This window comes from Calonectris borealis, chromosome 2 (genome assembly GCF_964195595.1).
Source record: "Calonectris borealis chromosome 2, bCalBor7.hap1.2, whole genome shotgun sequence".
NCBI classification, from domain to species: Eukaryota; Metazoa; Chordata; class Aves; order Procellariiformes; family Procellariidae; genus Calonectris; species Calonectris borealis.
Window position 1 is genome coordinate 120,293,003 of NC_134313.1, and position 14,061 is coordinate 120,307,063.

At 43.3% G+C, this 14,061-nt stretch overlaps 1 protein-coding gene across 8 annotated transcripts in view; it reads left to right on the plus strand.

Annotated features, from left to right (window-relative positions):
• The first annotated feature begins 8,246 nt into the window (after positions 1-8,246).
• Positions 8,247-14,061, plus strand: part of UBP1 (upstream binding protein 1) — a 41,942-nt gene continuing 36,127 nt past the window's right edge. For 6 of the 8 annotated variants that reach the window (XR_012672582.1, XM_075143149.1, XM_075143152.1 and 3 more), the window contains exon 1: positions 8,248-8,989. Coding sequence is in view for 7 of the 8 variants with exons in the window: in XM_075143149.1 (XP_074999250.1) it covers positions 8,877-8,989 (113 nt within the window). In the remaining variant the exon portion in view is untranslated. Of the gene's footprint in view, positions 8,990-14,061 lie in introns of all 8 variants that reach the window. The other 2 variants (XM_075143148.1, XM_075143153.1) reach the window with 2 other exon arrangements.

Genomic DNA, 14,061 nt, shown 5'->3' on the forward strand with positions numbered 1-14,061 from the left:
CAAAACTGCAGTGTTCCCATGTGCATTTTGACAAACCAGCATCTGTCAAAAGCAACAGGCTACTTTGCGGGGGGGCGGGGGGGGGAGCAGAAAGTGCTGCATAATTTAAAGCCACTTGAGGTCTGTGGAATACACATAGAGGTGGGAACCATTCTGTGGTAGGGACTGAAAGCTCTTCAAGTTCAGGGGAATCTGTAGTAGTATTCTTTCCATTTAATAGAAATACAAGTCACAGAACAAAACAGATGCCTACCCTCTACCCACATTTAACACCTTTGCCTAAATCTAGGGCTGGAGACAGAGTGATTTTTATTTTACAACTTGCCAGTAGATGGAGCAAACTGGATAGCAGGATACATATTCTTTTTCTACAGTCACTTGAAATCAAATTAATTATTAAAAAAATGCAGCAGTGATCACTGGGACTCATGCAGCCCTTTATATCTGCTAGGAGGGTGCTTATTAAGAGTATGCAGTTACATATAGACATGTAAGTGGAAAAGCTAACCTTGAAAAGACTCCTCCAGCTCTCACCCTTGCTGGAGCAAAGATCAATTCCTGTACGCAAGCAGGTCTGTGTTATGACAGCCCTCCTTGAGGTACCTAGGTGCCTCTTGGAAGAGAATAATCTCTTAGAATCACTAAGCCAGCAATCCCAATTCTTGTCTGCTTTTCTGGGCAGCGTCACATGTGGGTGTTTCTTTCTCTTCCCGTATTTACAGTTCCTCTTTTATTATTCTGGCCTTTGCTTTTTGTTTGTGGTGTTTGATGTTGAATAAGAATGGTAAGTTAAAGGAGAACTGCCTCATGCTATGACAAAAAACAGCCAACAATGTTGTTTATTTGAAGTTTTTTTGACTGCTGGATATTACTATCACTCTAATAAGAAATAATGCCTTTTTGTTTTCCAGAACTTTGCTCTTTGATATTCTGATTTTCATAGCCTGAGTGTTGTCACAATATTGCAATACCTTTTAAAAGTGTCTTTTTACAAAATGAACTGCAAGGAACAAGCAATGTGTGCTTGTGTGTGTGTGGTATTTAAAACAAAACAAAACAAAACAAAACAACCACCAGAACCAAAACCACCAAAACCCAGCGAAATACTACTATTTGTCAGTAGTCCTTCCTATTTCAAGCAGAATGTGTGCCCTCTGCAGGTAGCTATTTTCAGATGAGGTTTTTGGATGTGTGCCTGCTTTTATTTCTGAGTGTCAAGATCTTAGCCGGATCAACCAGTACTATTTTTAAAGTAGATATTGCAAACCCAGGCAAGCAAATGGCGCTGAGACGTGAGTGCACCAAGTAGCTGCTTTGTATCTGAATACGATTTTTCCTTAAACTGTGTGTGTGAGAGGTGGGGTGGGTAGGTGTTGGAGTAAGTATTTTCCCTGGAGTTTGACAGTGTTTTCATTGGGCTTTTTAAAATCTTTTTGAATGGCAAGAAGGTAACTGTAAAGTTGTACTCTGTAGCAGCCTGCCACTTGAACTTGCACAGAATGAACAGGCAAAAGGGATACAGTCTAAACGCTACTGAGAAGGCATCTTGGCGTGCCTTAAAGAGACCACTGTATATTCCACCTTTTTTCTCTTCAGTCAGTCATGCCCATGCGGTTATAGTGTTCAAGTACTCTGAGTGGACTGCGTAAAGAGGGAGCTGTATGCCTCTCTGAGGCAGAAGTGCTATGAAATTGCTCTTTCTCCTGGCTCCGTAACTCACGGTTCCGCTCAGCGACGTTCTGACAGTGTGGAGGGAGGGGAGGAGATCAGCGGGGATGCTGGTGAGGTCTGAACTGCACTTATGTCACACCAGCTAGTAATAAAGCCTTGCAGCTGGGCAGCAGCTAACACCGCAGCAAGGTTGGGGAGTGGGAGAGTAGGTGGGGACCAGCCAAGACTTCAGCTACCTGCCTCTTCTGGAGAGAGTGACACCAGCTAACTTGCTGGCAGCAGCTAAATATAAAGGTGTGAGAAGAATCCAACTGCAATTTTAATCTGAATGCGCGTATTTGTTTTCTCTTTCCTCTCTCCCATCACTGCAGTGACCATCTCTTAGCTGAGCACAACGCTTCATCTCATCCCAAAATGCTTTTCTGGCACAGCCAGCCTGAACATTACCACCATCACCAGTATCCCACCAGTAACAGCAGCTACCTGCGGTAAGAAAAGAACGGGGCTGATTTTAAATAATAATTATAATGCTATAACACGCGAGAATGCGACTGCACAGCCTTTGCTAATTCACAAGTTCAAGCCTTCAAATAGAGTTGGTAATCGTAGAACCTTTGAGAATAGTTTGAGCAGTAGAGTCAACATAGTGGAGATTTACTTTACTATAGCTCCACAATTTTCACAAACCATGCCACCATACGTGCGTGCTAGTAACAGTGACAGGAATGTTTTACTGCTTAATATGATATTCACAGATGCGTTTAATTTTTTGTTTCTTTTTCAAATTACATTTGCAGTCTGTACATAAAACTCTGTTTATATGAAGTAATACAGACTTACAAATACCTTGATGTTTCACGCCTACTTTGATTATCTGTTGAAGCTCAGCTGATCTGCAGGATCAGGACTATGGGCTGCTTGTCGTATCAGTCCAGGCACACTGGCTAAACGCTTTGCATTGAAATTCTGATGCAATATATAGCTTATTGCATCAGCATATTCCTGTGAGCTATGAACCTACGTTACCTCTTCATGACTAAAATATTATTTGTGTGCAATATTCAAATTTTTCTTATAATTAAAAATTATTATGCTTTGGCAAGAGCTAGGCTCATAGATTCCAGATAAACTTGATTTTCAATTTACAATGTGGTTCACTCTCTGTATTAAACTTTAGCTTATTATTTTTTGGCTAAATACAGTGTGTATAAACATGATAGTGTTTAATCATCTACCTTGACATGGCTTTTTGTATGTTGGTAGTCTCACACCTATTGCTGTATCACAACATTACTTCTGCTCTTGCAGAATTGTTGAGTAGCACGTTTTTATTAGAAATGTGTTAAGTTTTAGATTTAAAAAAAGCAAAGGAATTGAGGCTCTATTTGGGTTCCAAAGTGTGAAACTAATGAAACTGCAGTGGAGTTCTATAAAATCAATCCATTTCAGTACAAAGGTCAGGGTGATTTGAAGTTTAGATTGGCTAACACAAATATGTAGCAAACACTATTGACTCAAGCAGTAAACCAGAAACGAAGAATGGGTGCTGGAGTTCCCTGATGCAATCCTGTCTACAAGCGACGTGCACAGTTCCCAGAGCAAAAGGAACCACACAGCAAGGGAAAGTGAGGATGTCCACTCGCGCCTCCAGTCCCTCCTTCTTCAGCCTCTGTTCAGCCTAGAGGAGGTGCGACCCCTCCTAGCTTTTCTCAGGGCCCGTTTTCACCATGTCCTTGTCTATCTTCATCGCTTCCCTGTATTTGCTTCTGTTTCCCCACCCTTATCTAAAAATCTGTCATTCAAGTCCCTCTGAAGTTACTCTTCCCACACACTTTTGAGCACCTGCCTTTAAGTTTGGATGGCAGCATGCATCTGTGTTTTGGTATAGAAATACAACGTTGGGGGGACACTTCCATAAATTAAGGGTTGTGTACAGGAGCCAACAAGGTTGGCCCCTGAGGCTGAGTACCATAAGCAGAAAGGATACAAACCAGTTCAGGCACTAGGCTTCAGTCTGGTCATAACCATCAAGTTGCTTGGCTTTGTCCCTAGTGCTTCACCCTTAGCGAAGCACCACACTCCAGTCCCGCATCTGGATACCCGTAAGGCTTATATAGATACAGCCATCGACTTCAGGGGAGGATGCCAGCCAGCGTTAGCGAAGAGCGGGTGGAGAAAGGAGTGTCGCAGGATCCCTTCTCCCACATCCCATTAAAACTGTACTTAGAACACATTTATGCAGATATATTTGCAAAATCAGGCTCCCACTGCATGCGCTTGCTCTCTGTTCTATCACATCTCCAGTTGGTGGGCCTGGTGACAGGGGTATGCAGGAACGGAATGGCAGAGCCACAGGGAATGTCATCTCTGACAAGTTAGGCTTGTGGATTTGACCTGCTCAGAGGGTTAGAGAAGCAACTGACATCTCAAAATGCTTAACTCCTGTTTTAGACAATTCTACCAGGCAGGCAGAAAGTTTTAAATGCTTTTCATGCAGGCAAAGCTTGGGAGAGAGCCAGGAGGAAAGTAGTACCATTCTATAAAGTGTATGGAGTCTTCTCTGTCCTATAGCCTCTGCTCTCAGCCTTACTGATAAGCAAATATTTACAATTTAGGCACAAATTCTGCAATCTCATTTTCAAAACAGGCTCATGTGCCTCACTTGTGGGACTCTGCATGGGGCTTACATTGTCTATGTTGCAGAATAGGAATTTTATTAGGAAAAGAGCATAAAAAATGTACCATATGTGCATAGTATGTGGATTTTCAATGGTTCCTACTTGGTTAAACCCATGATAGTTTTCTGTAGAAAGCGTGACAATTTTTCCAGTCAAGATTGTTTGTTGCTCATAAAGAATAAGAACAACTTTACTTTTGCAATAGAAATTGGTATTCTTTTTTTGCTTAGTCTTTAAAATAGCTTGAACTTGACTCTACTCTCCCTGAGTATAAGGCCAATATAAGAGTTTAGTAACAAATCATCCCGAAACTTAAATTATGGGAAGACTAACAGAAAAATTAGGATTAAAAATAAAAAAAAGCTATGGGAGCAGCTACCGTTCATACAACAATATGCAGAACGTCAACTGTAGGCACTAAAAAAATCAGAAGACTAGTTTAAAAACTGAAAAATAGAATAGAAAAATTTTTGTTTTCAAGGTTTCTGTTTGTAATCACTACCTGCCTAAAGATATTTTTAAACTCTTTTGGCAAAAGTTGAGAACACTGCATCATAATCATAAAAACTAGAGATTTAAGTGAGTACTTGAGCTGATTTGCACTGAAGCTACAACTCCATACATTGGAGTTGGCTAGATCTGGCTGGAAAGTAGTGTTTGTGTGCACTGCTGATCCTCAGCAGATGATCTGAGAACGGGACTGATCAGGGAACCTGCCCCAAAAAAAGCAAACACATCACAGGCCTGTACTTTAAAAACAACAAAAAACAAACAAACACCACAAACCTCTACAGATAACTTGTTGTAAATTACCCAGGGACACAAATAATGCTGAAGAAAAAGATATGCACGGTAATACTCGTAATTTAATAGAAAAAGACATTTTGTGTCCTAAAATAGCGAAAGATAACATCTTCAGAAATGCTGTCAGTTTGCTTATCATGGACAAGCTTTAGCCAACTTTTAAAGACTGAACTGCAAGAGGATGGGTCTTACTGTATCCATTCAAGATACTCTCAGCAGAGGTTGGAATTTATGTCAGAAGAAAACAATTCCCAATATAAAAATTATCAGTTTATGATCTTGTAACTGCTATGTAGCTATGTTAATGTAAGTATAGTAAGCAGATAAACCAGTTTTGCTATGCATAAATCAAACTGTATCTGGCTTCTCTGGTCTGGGATCCTGTCTTACCTTATCTCTGTCAGAAGTAGAAAGTGCACTACTTTTAGTTTTCCACCAACCACCACTTTCTTTTGTATCACTTGCAAAAGTGGTTTTTAGCGTTATTTATGCTACCTTATTTGTATAAAGTCCACTTTGGGTCCGCAAATGTCCACATAGGGTAAGGTTTGAGTTCTCAGTTAAAACTCTGTAATTCTACAATGATAGGAGTTTAAGCTAACTTTGTAGCCACTACTGTTGTATGCTGAATAATGCCTGCTCATTTATTAACTGGACCATAAACATGCCATAACAGTCACTGAAATTAATTAATGCCACCATTTGGGTTGTTACCCATCTTTGGAAGTGCTAACAAGTATTTCCGTCATAATAATAAATTAATGAATTCAGGATATTGTTTTTGACTATCAGGCTTAGAAGAGGTATTTTGCCTGTGGTAATTTCAATTCTTCTCACTAAAAGCTGTAACTTGGTAGTTAGTGCCTATGCTAGTGACTTGTCCATAAGCCCATGCCCTCTTCATAAATTTCCCTTTTTTAAGTTTCCTCTTATATGCAGATGAATTGTTCATCTGTCCACAGACAGGCAGAGAACTCTTACATCAATTACAGCAGCAAAAATACCAGTACCATTTTCTGGAAAAGCTGGCAGTCGAATCTTAACTTACAAATTGCCTTTAAAAATCATAAAAAGTGGTCCGTGTGCTTCTCTCTAGCTTCAAGGAGGTCGTATGTACATTTTGAACAACAGCTAGTATTTTGTTAATCATTAATGAAGTTAGGGCTTTCCTGACTTGTATCTTTTGAAAAACTTGTGCAATTGTACTTAAAGCATGTAACTATGTGATCAAAATACATTTTACAGTCTCAACACTTCTCTGTAGTTTGCTCACTGGGTGTATCATTTTAATGAAACTTCTCATAAAATTATTTCACAATCCTCTGAATGAATAACATTTGAGGTTTTTTGAGAACCCTTCTTTACATGAAGTTGTGGGTTACTTACCCTATGAGCACCCCTGCACTGGACTAAGTATTTTATGACCAGAGGTGACAGGATTAAAATCTAAACCACTGGCAGTTCCAGTTCTTCCTTGCATCTCTCCTATGCTTCTCCAACTGCCTGATCATTATAATCAGTAAGAATTATTTATTAAAAGCTTAGCTGCCTCTTGGATCCTGTCCTTGGAGAATACAGAATAATCAATTTTAATAACAGCACAAAATCAAGCTACTTTAGTAATTTTTACAAAAAATAAATTCATATTCCAGAAAGACAAATTTGATGCTACTTGACTACATCTGGATTTAACTTGGTTTGGCCTGTTAAAGGAGAGAAAGGCAATGTTAATACATCTCAAAACGTACAAAACGGACTTACGATGCTGTAAAACGGGCCAAGAAACAAGTCAAAGGCCAGAAAGAAACAGGAAATGAATTCTAAGGAAAGAAAATTCCTTATAGGTAGTGCACTTTCCACCTTACCACAGATGGATGCAGTTTAACCTGAAGATGACATTAGCTGTGTTTGTTGTATGTCCATTTACAGCAGCTTCCTTCTGGCAATTAGCTGATAAAAGGGCTCTGACTTGAGTGTGTGTTCCTCCCAGTTCCAGTCATTTCTGAGTTAGTCCTGCCTGCAGGTGCTATGTTCACATTTGTGAACACTTTTGTTTTAATAAGCCGAAAACTTTGAGTCCAGGATGCAGAGGTGTTCAGATTTTGTTCCTCACATTAAGTAGTGTATTTATAGTGTATGTTAGGTAGCATACTAGACATAAAACACAAGTATTTTTCTTCCTTCCAGGTACTGCTTTGTCTTTTTCTTTTATCTATCTCCCCATAGTATTGAAGACCGATAATTGGTCTTTTAGACTGCAAAACGGTTTGGGTTCTTCAGGGCAGGTTCTTAAGTGTTCTTTGGAAAACTGAGGTCCAGACAAGGCAGACGTCAGCCACTTCCCTTGCTATGACTCTTACTCTCTTCCGAGAGTAAGAACGGGCCTTGCTGCGGTGTAAAAAATTTGCCTTACGTAAGCGCTGAAGGGGGGCCCAGGGCTGAAGGAGAGAGGACAGGCGTGGGCCCCATTACCTCGGCCTCCCTAGTGCCTGAAGGGCTCCCAGGCATCGCCCTCTGCCTGGCTAAGGGCAAGGCGGGGACGGCACCCACCTCTCCGCCTCCGAGCGCGTGCCCGGAGGCTGTGACAAAGCACGCGGCGCGTTACGCAAGCTCCCGCTTCCGTGACCGCTCCCGAGGAGGCGGGTAGCGCTGGGGCAACCGCCCCGGACCAGCACTTACAGCCCCGAAGGCGGGGGAAGAAACCGGGCCGTTACAGGCCGCTGCGCAGCCCAGCCCGCGGCGGAGGGGCCGTAACGGCGGCGGCGGCCGCACCGCCTCGCCCGGCGGGCTCGCAGCGCCCTGACGCCACTTCCTGCCCGCCTCCCGCCCTTCCGTTTCCGGGGAGGGCGCTCCCAGCATGCCGCGCTGCCGCGGAGGCGGGGGCAGGAAGGCAGCGCGCCGCAGCAGTGCACGACGGGCCCTCCGGCCCTGGGGCGGGGCTCCGGGGCCTGTCACCCGGTGACGTCGCCTGGCGTGAGGAAGTGCCCACTCATTGGCTGCGCTTCCCACTCACCCCTCCCCGCCCTCCTCTGATTGGGCCCTTCGGTGGGGGCCAGCCAATCGGCGGCCCCGAACGCGGGAAGGCCCTGCCCCGGCAGCCACTCGGGGGTGGAAGTAGTCGCCATGTTGGCGTGAGCGGCGGGGCTGCGCGCGAGCGGGGGCACGCCGGAGCGGCGCGCGGCTCCCGCGGCGGCAGCGGGGAGCCCCCCCAGGGGCGGCCGTTACAGCCGCGCGAGGCGTCGGCTCCCCGGCGGGGCTGTAGCTGGCGGCGGGTGCCCGCGCTGCTGCCGCCGCAGCCTTTCCCCTGTGAATGATGCGGCGGGAGGCGCCGCTGGGCAGGGTCGGAGCTCGGGCGGTGGCAGAAGCAGCGGCGGCCCTGGGCAGCGTCCGATCGGAGGCGGCGGGGAAGGGCGCGGCGGAGGAGGAGGAGGCGGCCGCCCGGTCCCCAGCCCCCCGCGGCGGCCGGGCGAGCGCAGGATGCTGAGAGCGACCCCGCGCCCTGGTCGCGCCGCGGGGAAAGGGCCCCCCCGGGGCTGAACGCGGACTCCCCCTTCCCCCCCCGCCCTGCGCGCGTCCCCCCCCCTTCAGCCCCTCACTCTCTCCCGGCGCCGCCCGCCGAGACGCCGCCTCCCGGCGGAGCAGCGGCGGCAGCTCCGGGGCTGAGCGGCTCCTCCCCGTCCGGCTCCTCCCGCGGCGGCGCGGGAGCGCGGGCGGCGGCGGAAGATGGCGTGGGTGCTGAAGATGGATGAAGTGATCGAGTCCGGACTGGTGCACGACTTCGACGCCAGCCTCTCCGGCATCGGGCAGGAGCTGGGAGCCGGTGCCTACAGCATGAGGTAACTCATCGCCCAGCAGGGAGCGGTGGGTGCCGCGTCCTGACCGGCCGCCTCGGGCCGCCGTGCCCTGCCCGGGCCGCCAGGCAAGGAGCGCGAGAAGGAGCTGGGACTTCCCCCCCCGTTCCTCCCTCTTTTTATATTCCTCCGGCTCCCGGAGGGTCTTCCCGAGGAGCGAGCACGTGGCGGGGGCCGGCCCGGTGTCCCCTGATAGCTGCTGCCGCCGCCTCTCCTCCGGTACCGGCTGCCCTGTGCTCCGCGTGGCGAGAAGGGGCTGCCCCGGCGGGTCTCCCGCCCTGCCCTCGCGTTTTGCGAGTAGATGGCCTTTCTGAAAGGGCGGGCGGCTGCTTAGCCTGGGATGCTTTTGCGATCTCTACCGTAAAAATGACAGTTCTCTGTCCTTTGGCTACGTAACTGGACCCCGTGTTTCAGAAGATGATCGGCAAATATAATTCTGGTTCATAATAAACAATGGCTGTTTTCTCTAATGTTTAAAAAATCTTCTTTCTCGAGTAAGTAAACGTTGTGGTAGTTAATAGGGTAGTAGTATGGTTGTACTTTAATCAGTCTGTTTATTCTTTAGTATTTCTGTGTAGTATTTAGTGACATTTCCCCCTTTTTTTTTCCTCCTTTTCTTCTTTTCCTGCCGTGTAGCTCTTTCTGTTCTTAATTAACTTGGCAGTTTCTTTACCTTTTGATTGTTTTACAGTAAAAGTGTTTGGGTGTGCTTTTTCAAAGTTAAGATAAAACTGTACTTGTTTGAAATAAGTACATTTTATCTTAGTTAGGGGCAGAACATGTGGATTCCTGAGTGACTTATTAGCCAGAAAAAGGGAAACTGCTTTTGAGATACTGGGAGATGTTTTAGTCTAAGGTTTTCGACAGGATTAGTCAGTATTTTGAGGGTCTGGAGAAGTAAAACAGTGGCATTTGATAGTTTTGATGGCCTAGCCTGTATGGAAGATGCGTTCTCTCTCAGGGTTACCTGAAACTTGGAGGCCACGACAAGTTTCAGCTATTATATAAGTTTTAAAGCAGTATTTCCCAGGTGAAGTGTTGAAACTGCAGTATCTTTGTTCAAAGTTACAAATAAGGGTTTCAGCTGAATAGAAATGAGGACTCTGTTGCTAGTATTTGGGATTGTGAGCTCAGCAGGTTTATGGTGGGATATGTATTTGATAGGGTTTTTGTTTCCTGTGGGGTTTGATTTTTTTTTTTAATTATTTTTTAATCGAAAATAACTTTGAGAACTTGCCAGTTCAGAGAATACTTTTCATGAGAATACTCCTGATTTTATATTCAGCTTGTCTGGATTTTATTCCACTTCTGTCCCATTTCTGTCTTTGTCAAGTGAACATTCATTCCACGAAGCAGTGTGCCAGTTTTTGTGGGCAACTGTATGGCAGTTGCCTGGATGGCTTCTCAGCATTCGGTTTCTGGTTATCTTTTCCTCGTGCAAACACCATGGATAATGCATGCACTCCTGTTCAAGAACCATTCTTCCTTCTCTATTATGATCCAGTTCTTTCTAGGATTTCTTATGATTAGAAGTCTTGACTTTTGACTGGGATGGCTTTTTAAAGATTTCCCTTTCTTTCTGTAGACTTAATGTCTCCTCCCAGTAATGCACACTGTTTAGTTTCTTGAAACTTCAAGAATTTTAATCTTTACTGTTGTTGCGTAGATTGTTTCTTCTGCTCGTATCATCCTTTTATGGTGGGTAGCAATCCTAAGTGGATTTTTAGTTACATATACCTGCCTATTAGGATGTTTTGAATTACCATAAAAAGAGTTGTAGCAGTTAAAAAGAGCTCTTAAAAAGTAATATTGCACAAGCCAAGCTATACATTAGTCTTAAATTTTGTTGTAAACTTTATATTTGTGATGAGATGCAAGTATTTTTGGAACACGCTAGTACTGTTTGTAATTTTAATCTCTGAACACATAGTTAAAGAGATCACCTAATTGCAATTAGCGTTTGCTGGATTCAGAGTGATTTCAGCAAGTATGTTAGTTACTTTATGTATTGGTTAGATTTCTACTTTAGGGAAATCATGGCCTGTTAAGTGATGTGAGAGGGGGAAACTAATAGAAGTGGCATAGCATGAAGAGTGAAGATATTATGGTGTCACTGTTCTGTGTGTCAGTAGAAGCTAATTACTTGTCACTTCCTTACAAAAAAAGATGACAGAAGAAAAAGAAATATTGTCTAGAGGAGAATTCTGGGGCATATAACTCCCCAAGCTATATGCCCCTGCATTTTGTTAGGAAGACCTGCACGTAACCCTTTTACCTATTAGGGTTGTACATAATGTAGTTGATGCTTCCTCGAGTTGATGATCAGTCAGTGCCCTGAAGTAGAATATAATGGAATTACTCCTGTGTTTATTCTTATTAAGAAAACTGCTCATGTCAATTGACCAGTAACTGTAGTTTTTTTAAAAGGAAGCTAACTGGACAAAATTTTTCTGCAGATTCACATGGTTTTAAATAGTTCTCAAAATTTCCTTAAAATCTTGAAACTCAGTTTTTCTGATGTCTGTTCTAACATCTTCTCATGCAATAAGAAACTGCCTAAAAACACAAAATTCAGTTCAGTTGATAATAATTACTGTCAGATGTGTCAAATACTGCCCCCTTTGGGAAACTGTATAAAAACATGGTACCTTTAGCGATAGTGAGTTTTGAGTATTACTGTTAACTTCAGTTGTATAGATTTAAGACTCTCATAGTGATTTCTTACAAATCCGTCATAATATCCATCGTAACACAGCAAGAAATGTGTAATTTTTGGGACCGCTGATCATTGCTATGAACTGTTAAAAAATGGAGGCTATTTCATTGAAAAGATAAATTTCAGGAACTGCCTGCCGTTTCTCTAGCAGAATTCCATTTTTCACGTAATGAATTATTTGATTAATTAATTGATTTAAATTAAGTTAAATGAGCATTAATATAAGGACAGGTACCTTAATGAGTGAATTTTTATGTGTAATTTGCAAGCTTAGTGTATGGATTTATTTAAATGCTTGCAATTCCAATGGTATTTGTAGTGCTAAAATTGAAGCCTGTCACTGGGGAACTTGATGATTATTTCAGGATAAGCTATTTTGGTATATGTTTCTAGATTAAAACCTGAAGTTTATTAAACTAAATTAAAAAAGATGACTCTTGGTTCTGAAATGGGGAAGTCTATACAAAAGACTGTATGAAAATACATCCAGACAATCCTCCATTTTTGGAGAATCAAGTCATTTGGACTCTGCTGCATCTCCCAAACATTCAGAGTGTCTTTGGAGAATGGAGCTGGCTGCTGCACAGAAACCTACTGCAGTCAGTCTTGTTTCCTTACTGTGCTGTGGAGAGCCTTGGATCGTGAGGGAACTTTGTGTATCAACTCTCCTCCAAAGTTTAGGCTAAAGTAACCATTAAGATTTGGGGGACCATTGTCTTACAACTTAGAGCTTTGTTTTCAGGTGGAGAAGAGGAGGAGGGTGTTGTCTTCTAACAGCTTTCGAGTCCTTGACATCCTTTGTTTGGCTTCTGATGAATATGATTGGGTCATGACAGTTACTGTCTTAACTTTATAGTTGCTGTGCAAAAATAGAAAAAATGGAGTTATCTCATTCAGGCCCTGTTTTCCTTGTGGCTGCTGTTACTTTCTGACAGACAAAATGACTGTTTATGCTTCCCCTAACGCCTCCCACTCTTTTGAGACTCTGCTACTTATGTTGGGTTTTTTTAAGAAGAGTGCTTACTTAAGGTATCCTGAAATTTTTTTCTTTTTTTTTTTAAGATGTATACAATATTTTCTGCAGAATACATTAAAAAGCTTCTGTTGCAATGGTCTGTTCTATTTTTATGTATTGCACTCTAGAAAAAATAATTTTCACTGACATCTAGACTCTGTAAAATAAAATTTTATGTACTGATTAGAATTGGAGCTTGATTCTTTGTGCAGGCACACAAATGTGTAGATACCTGTCAGGAAATAGACATCTGAGGAAAAAGAAAATCCACAAACCTAAACATCCTCACTTTATTACCACAGATGAAACATGTTGAAGATAAACCTCATGTTCTAGATCACTGACATTGGTTTTGTTTGGGTTTTTTTTCCTTCTTCTTCTTCTTCCCAGTTGAATGTATGAATACGTTTCAAAAGGTCAAGGAGGCCCGTTTAATTCTTAAGGAAAAGACACTTCAAGTTGCATAACTATCTTCTCTGTTCCCCTGTCACCTCTCATGGTGGATGGACGTGTGGGATTGAGACCAGGGCAGCAAGTTTACCCTCATTTACACTTTATGCCTTACTCCCACTTAGGAGCAATCTGTACTGTAGCTGCTGCAAATTAGAGCAGCTGCCTGACCTCTCTGTGTCGGAGGAGTGGGTGGAGAACGGGGGATTTGTAATTGTGAACAAATACTATTCTTACAGGTTTTCCTTGGTAGCTTCAAGAGTTAGGAAGACACAGGTTTTTGTGGTGGGATTTTTCTTCTTTCTTTGATCGGTTGTTTTTTGCATTTTGTGCCGGACACCCCATAAGTTGAGGCCTTTAACCAGCTGAGTTTCTGTATGATGGGTTGTAAGATTCGGGGGAACAGCATTACATTTGCACCTGTTTTCTCATTCATGTTGCACTTCTTGACAACTGCTTCAGAGAAGGGTGTTTCCCAGCAACTACTTCCAGGGGTCTCCTCTCACATCAGACTTGCTTTTGTGGACGCAGGGAAAGCGTTAGGAAGTATCAGCTCTCCCATTCCCTTACATTTTCCTATGGCTTGTTCAGACCTCTTAACAGTGCAGAGCTTGGCTTTGAGATCATAACTCTAATTCAAATACCGCTTGAGAAACATATTTCTCAAGGTATTTGTCCTTGTAAACCATGCTTTAAAGTTTCAAAAGACCTGCATGCTCTTGGATGCTTTTAGTACTCACACCCAAAAGTATACAATCCAGAAGACAGATAAGGCAGATGATTGATGGAATGTCACTTTGAATCTTGGTGACATACTAGTTCCTGTTTTTGTAAGAACAGGAGGAGGGTTTTCATTTATTTTATGACCCTATTATT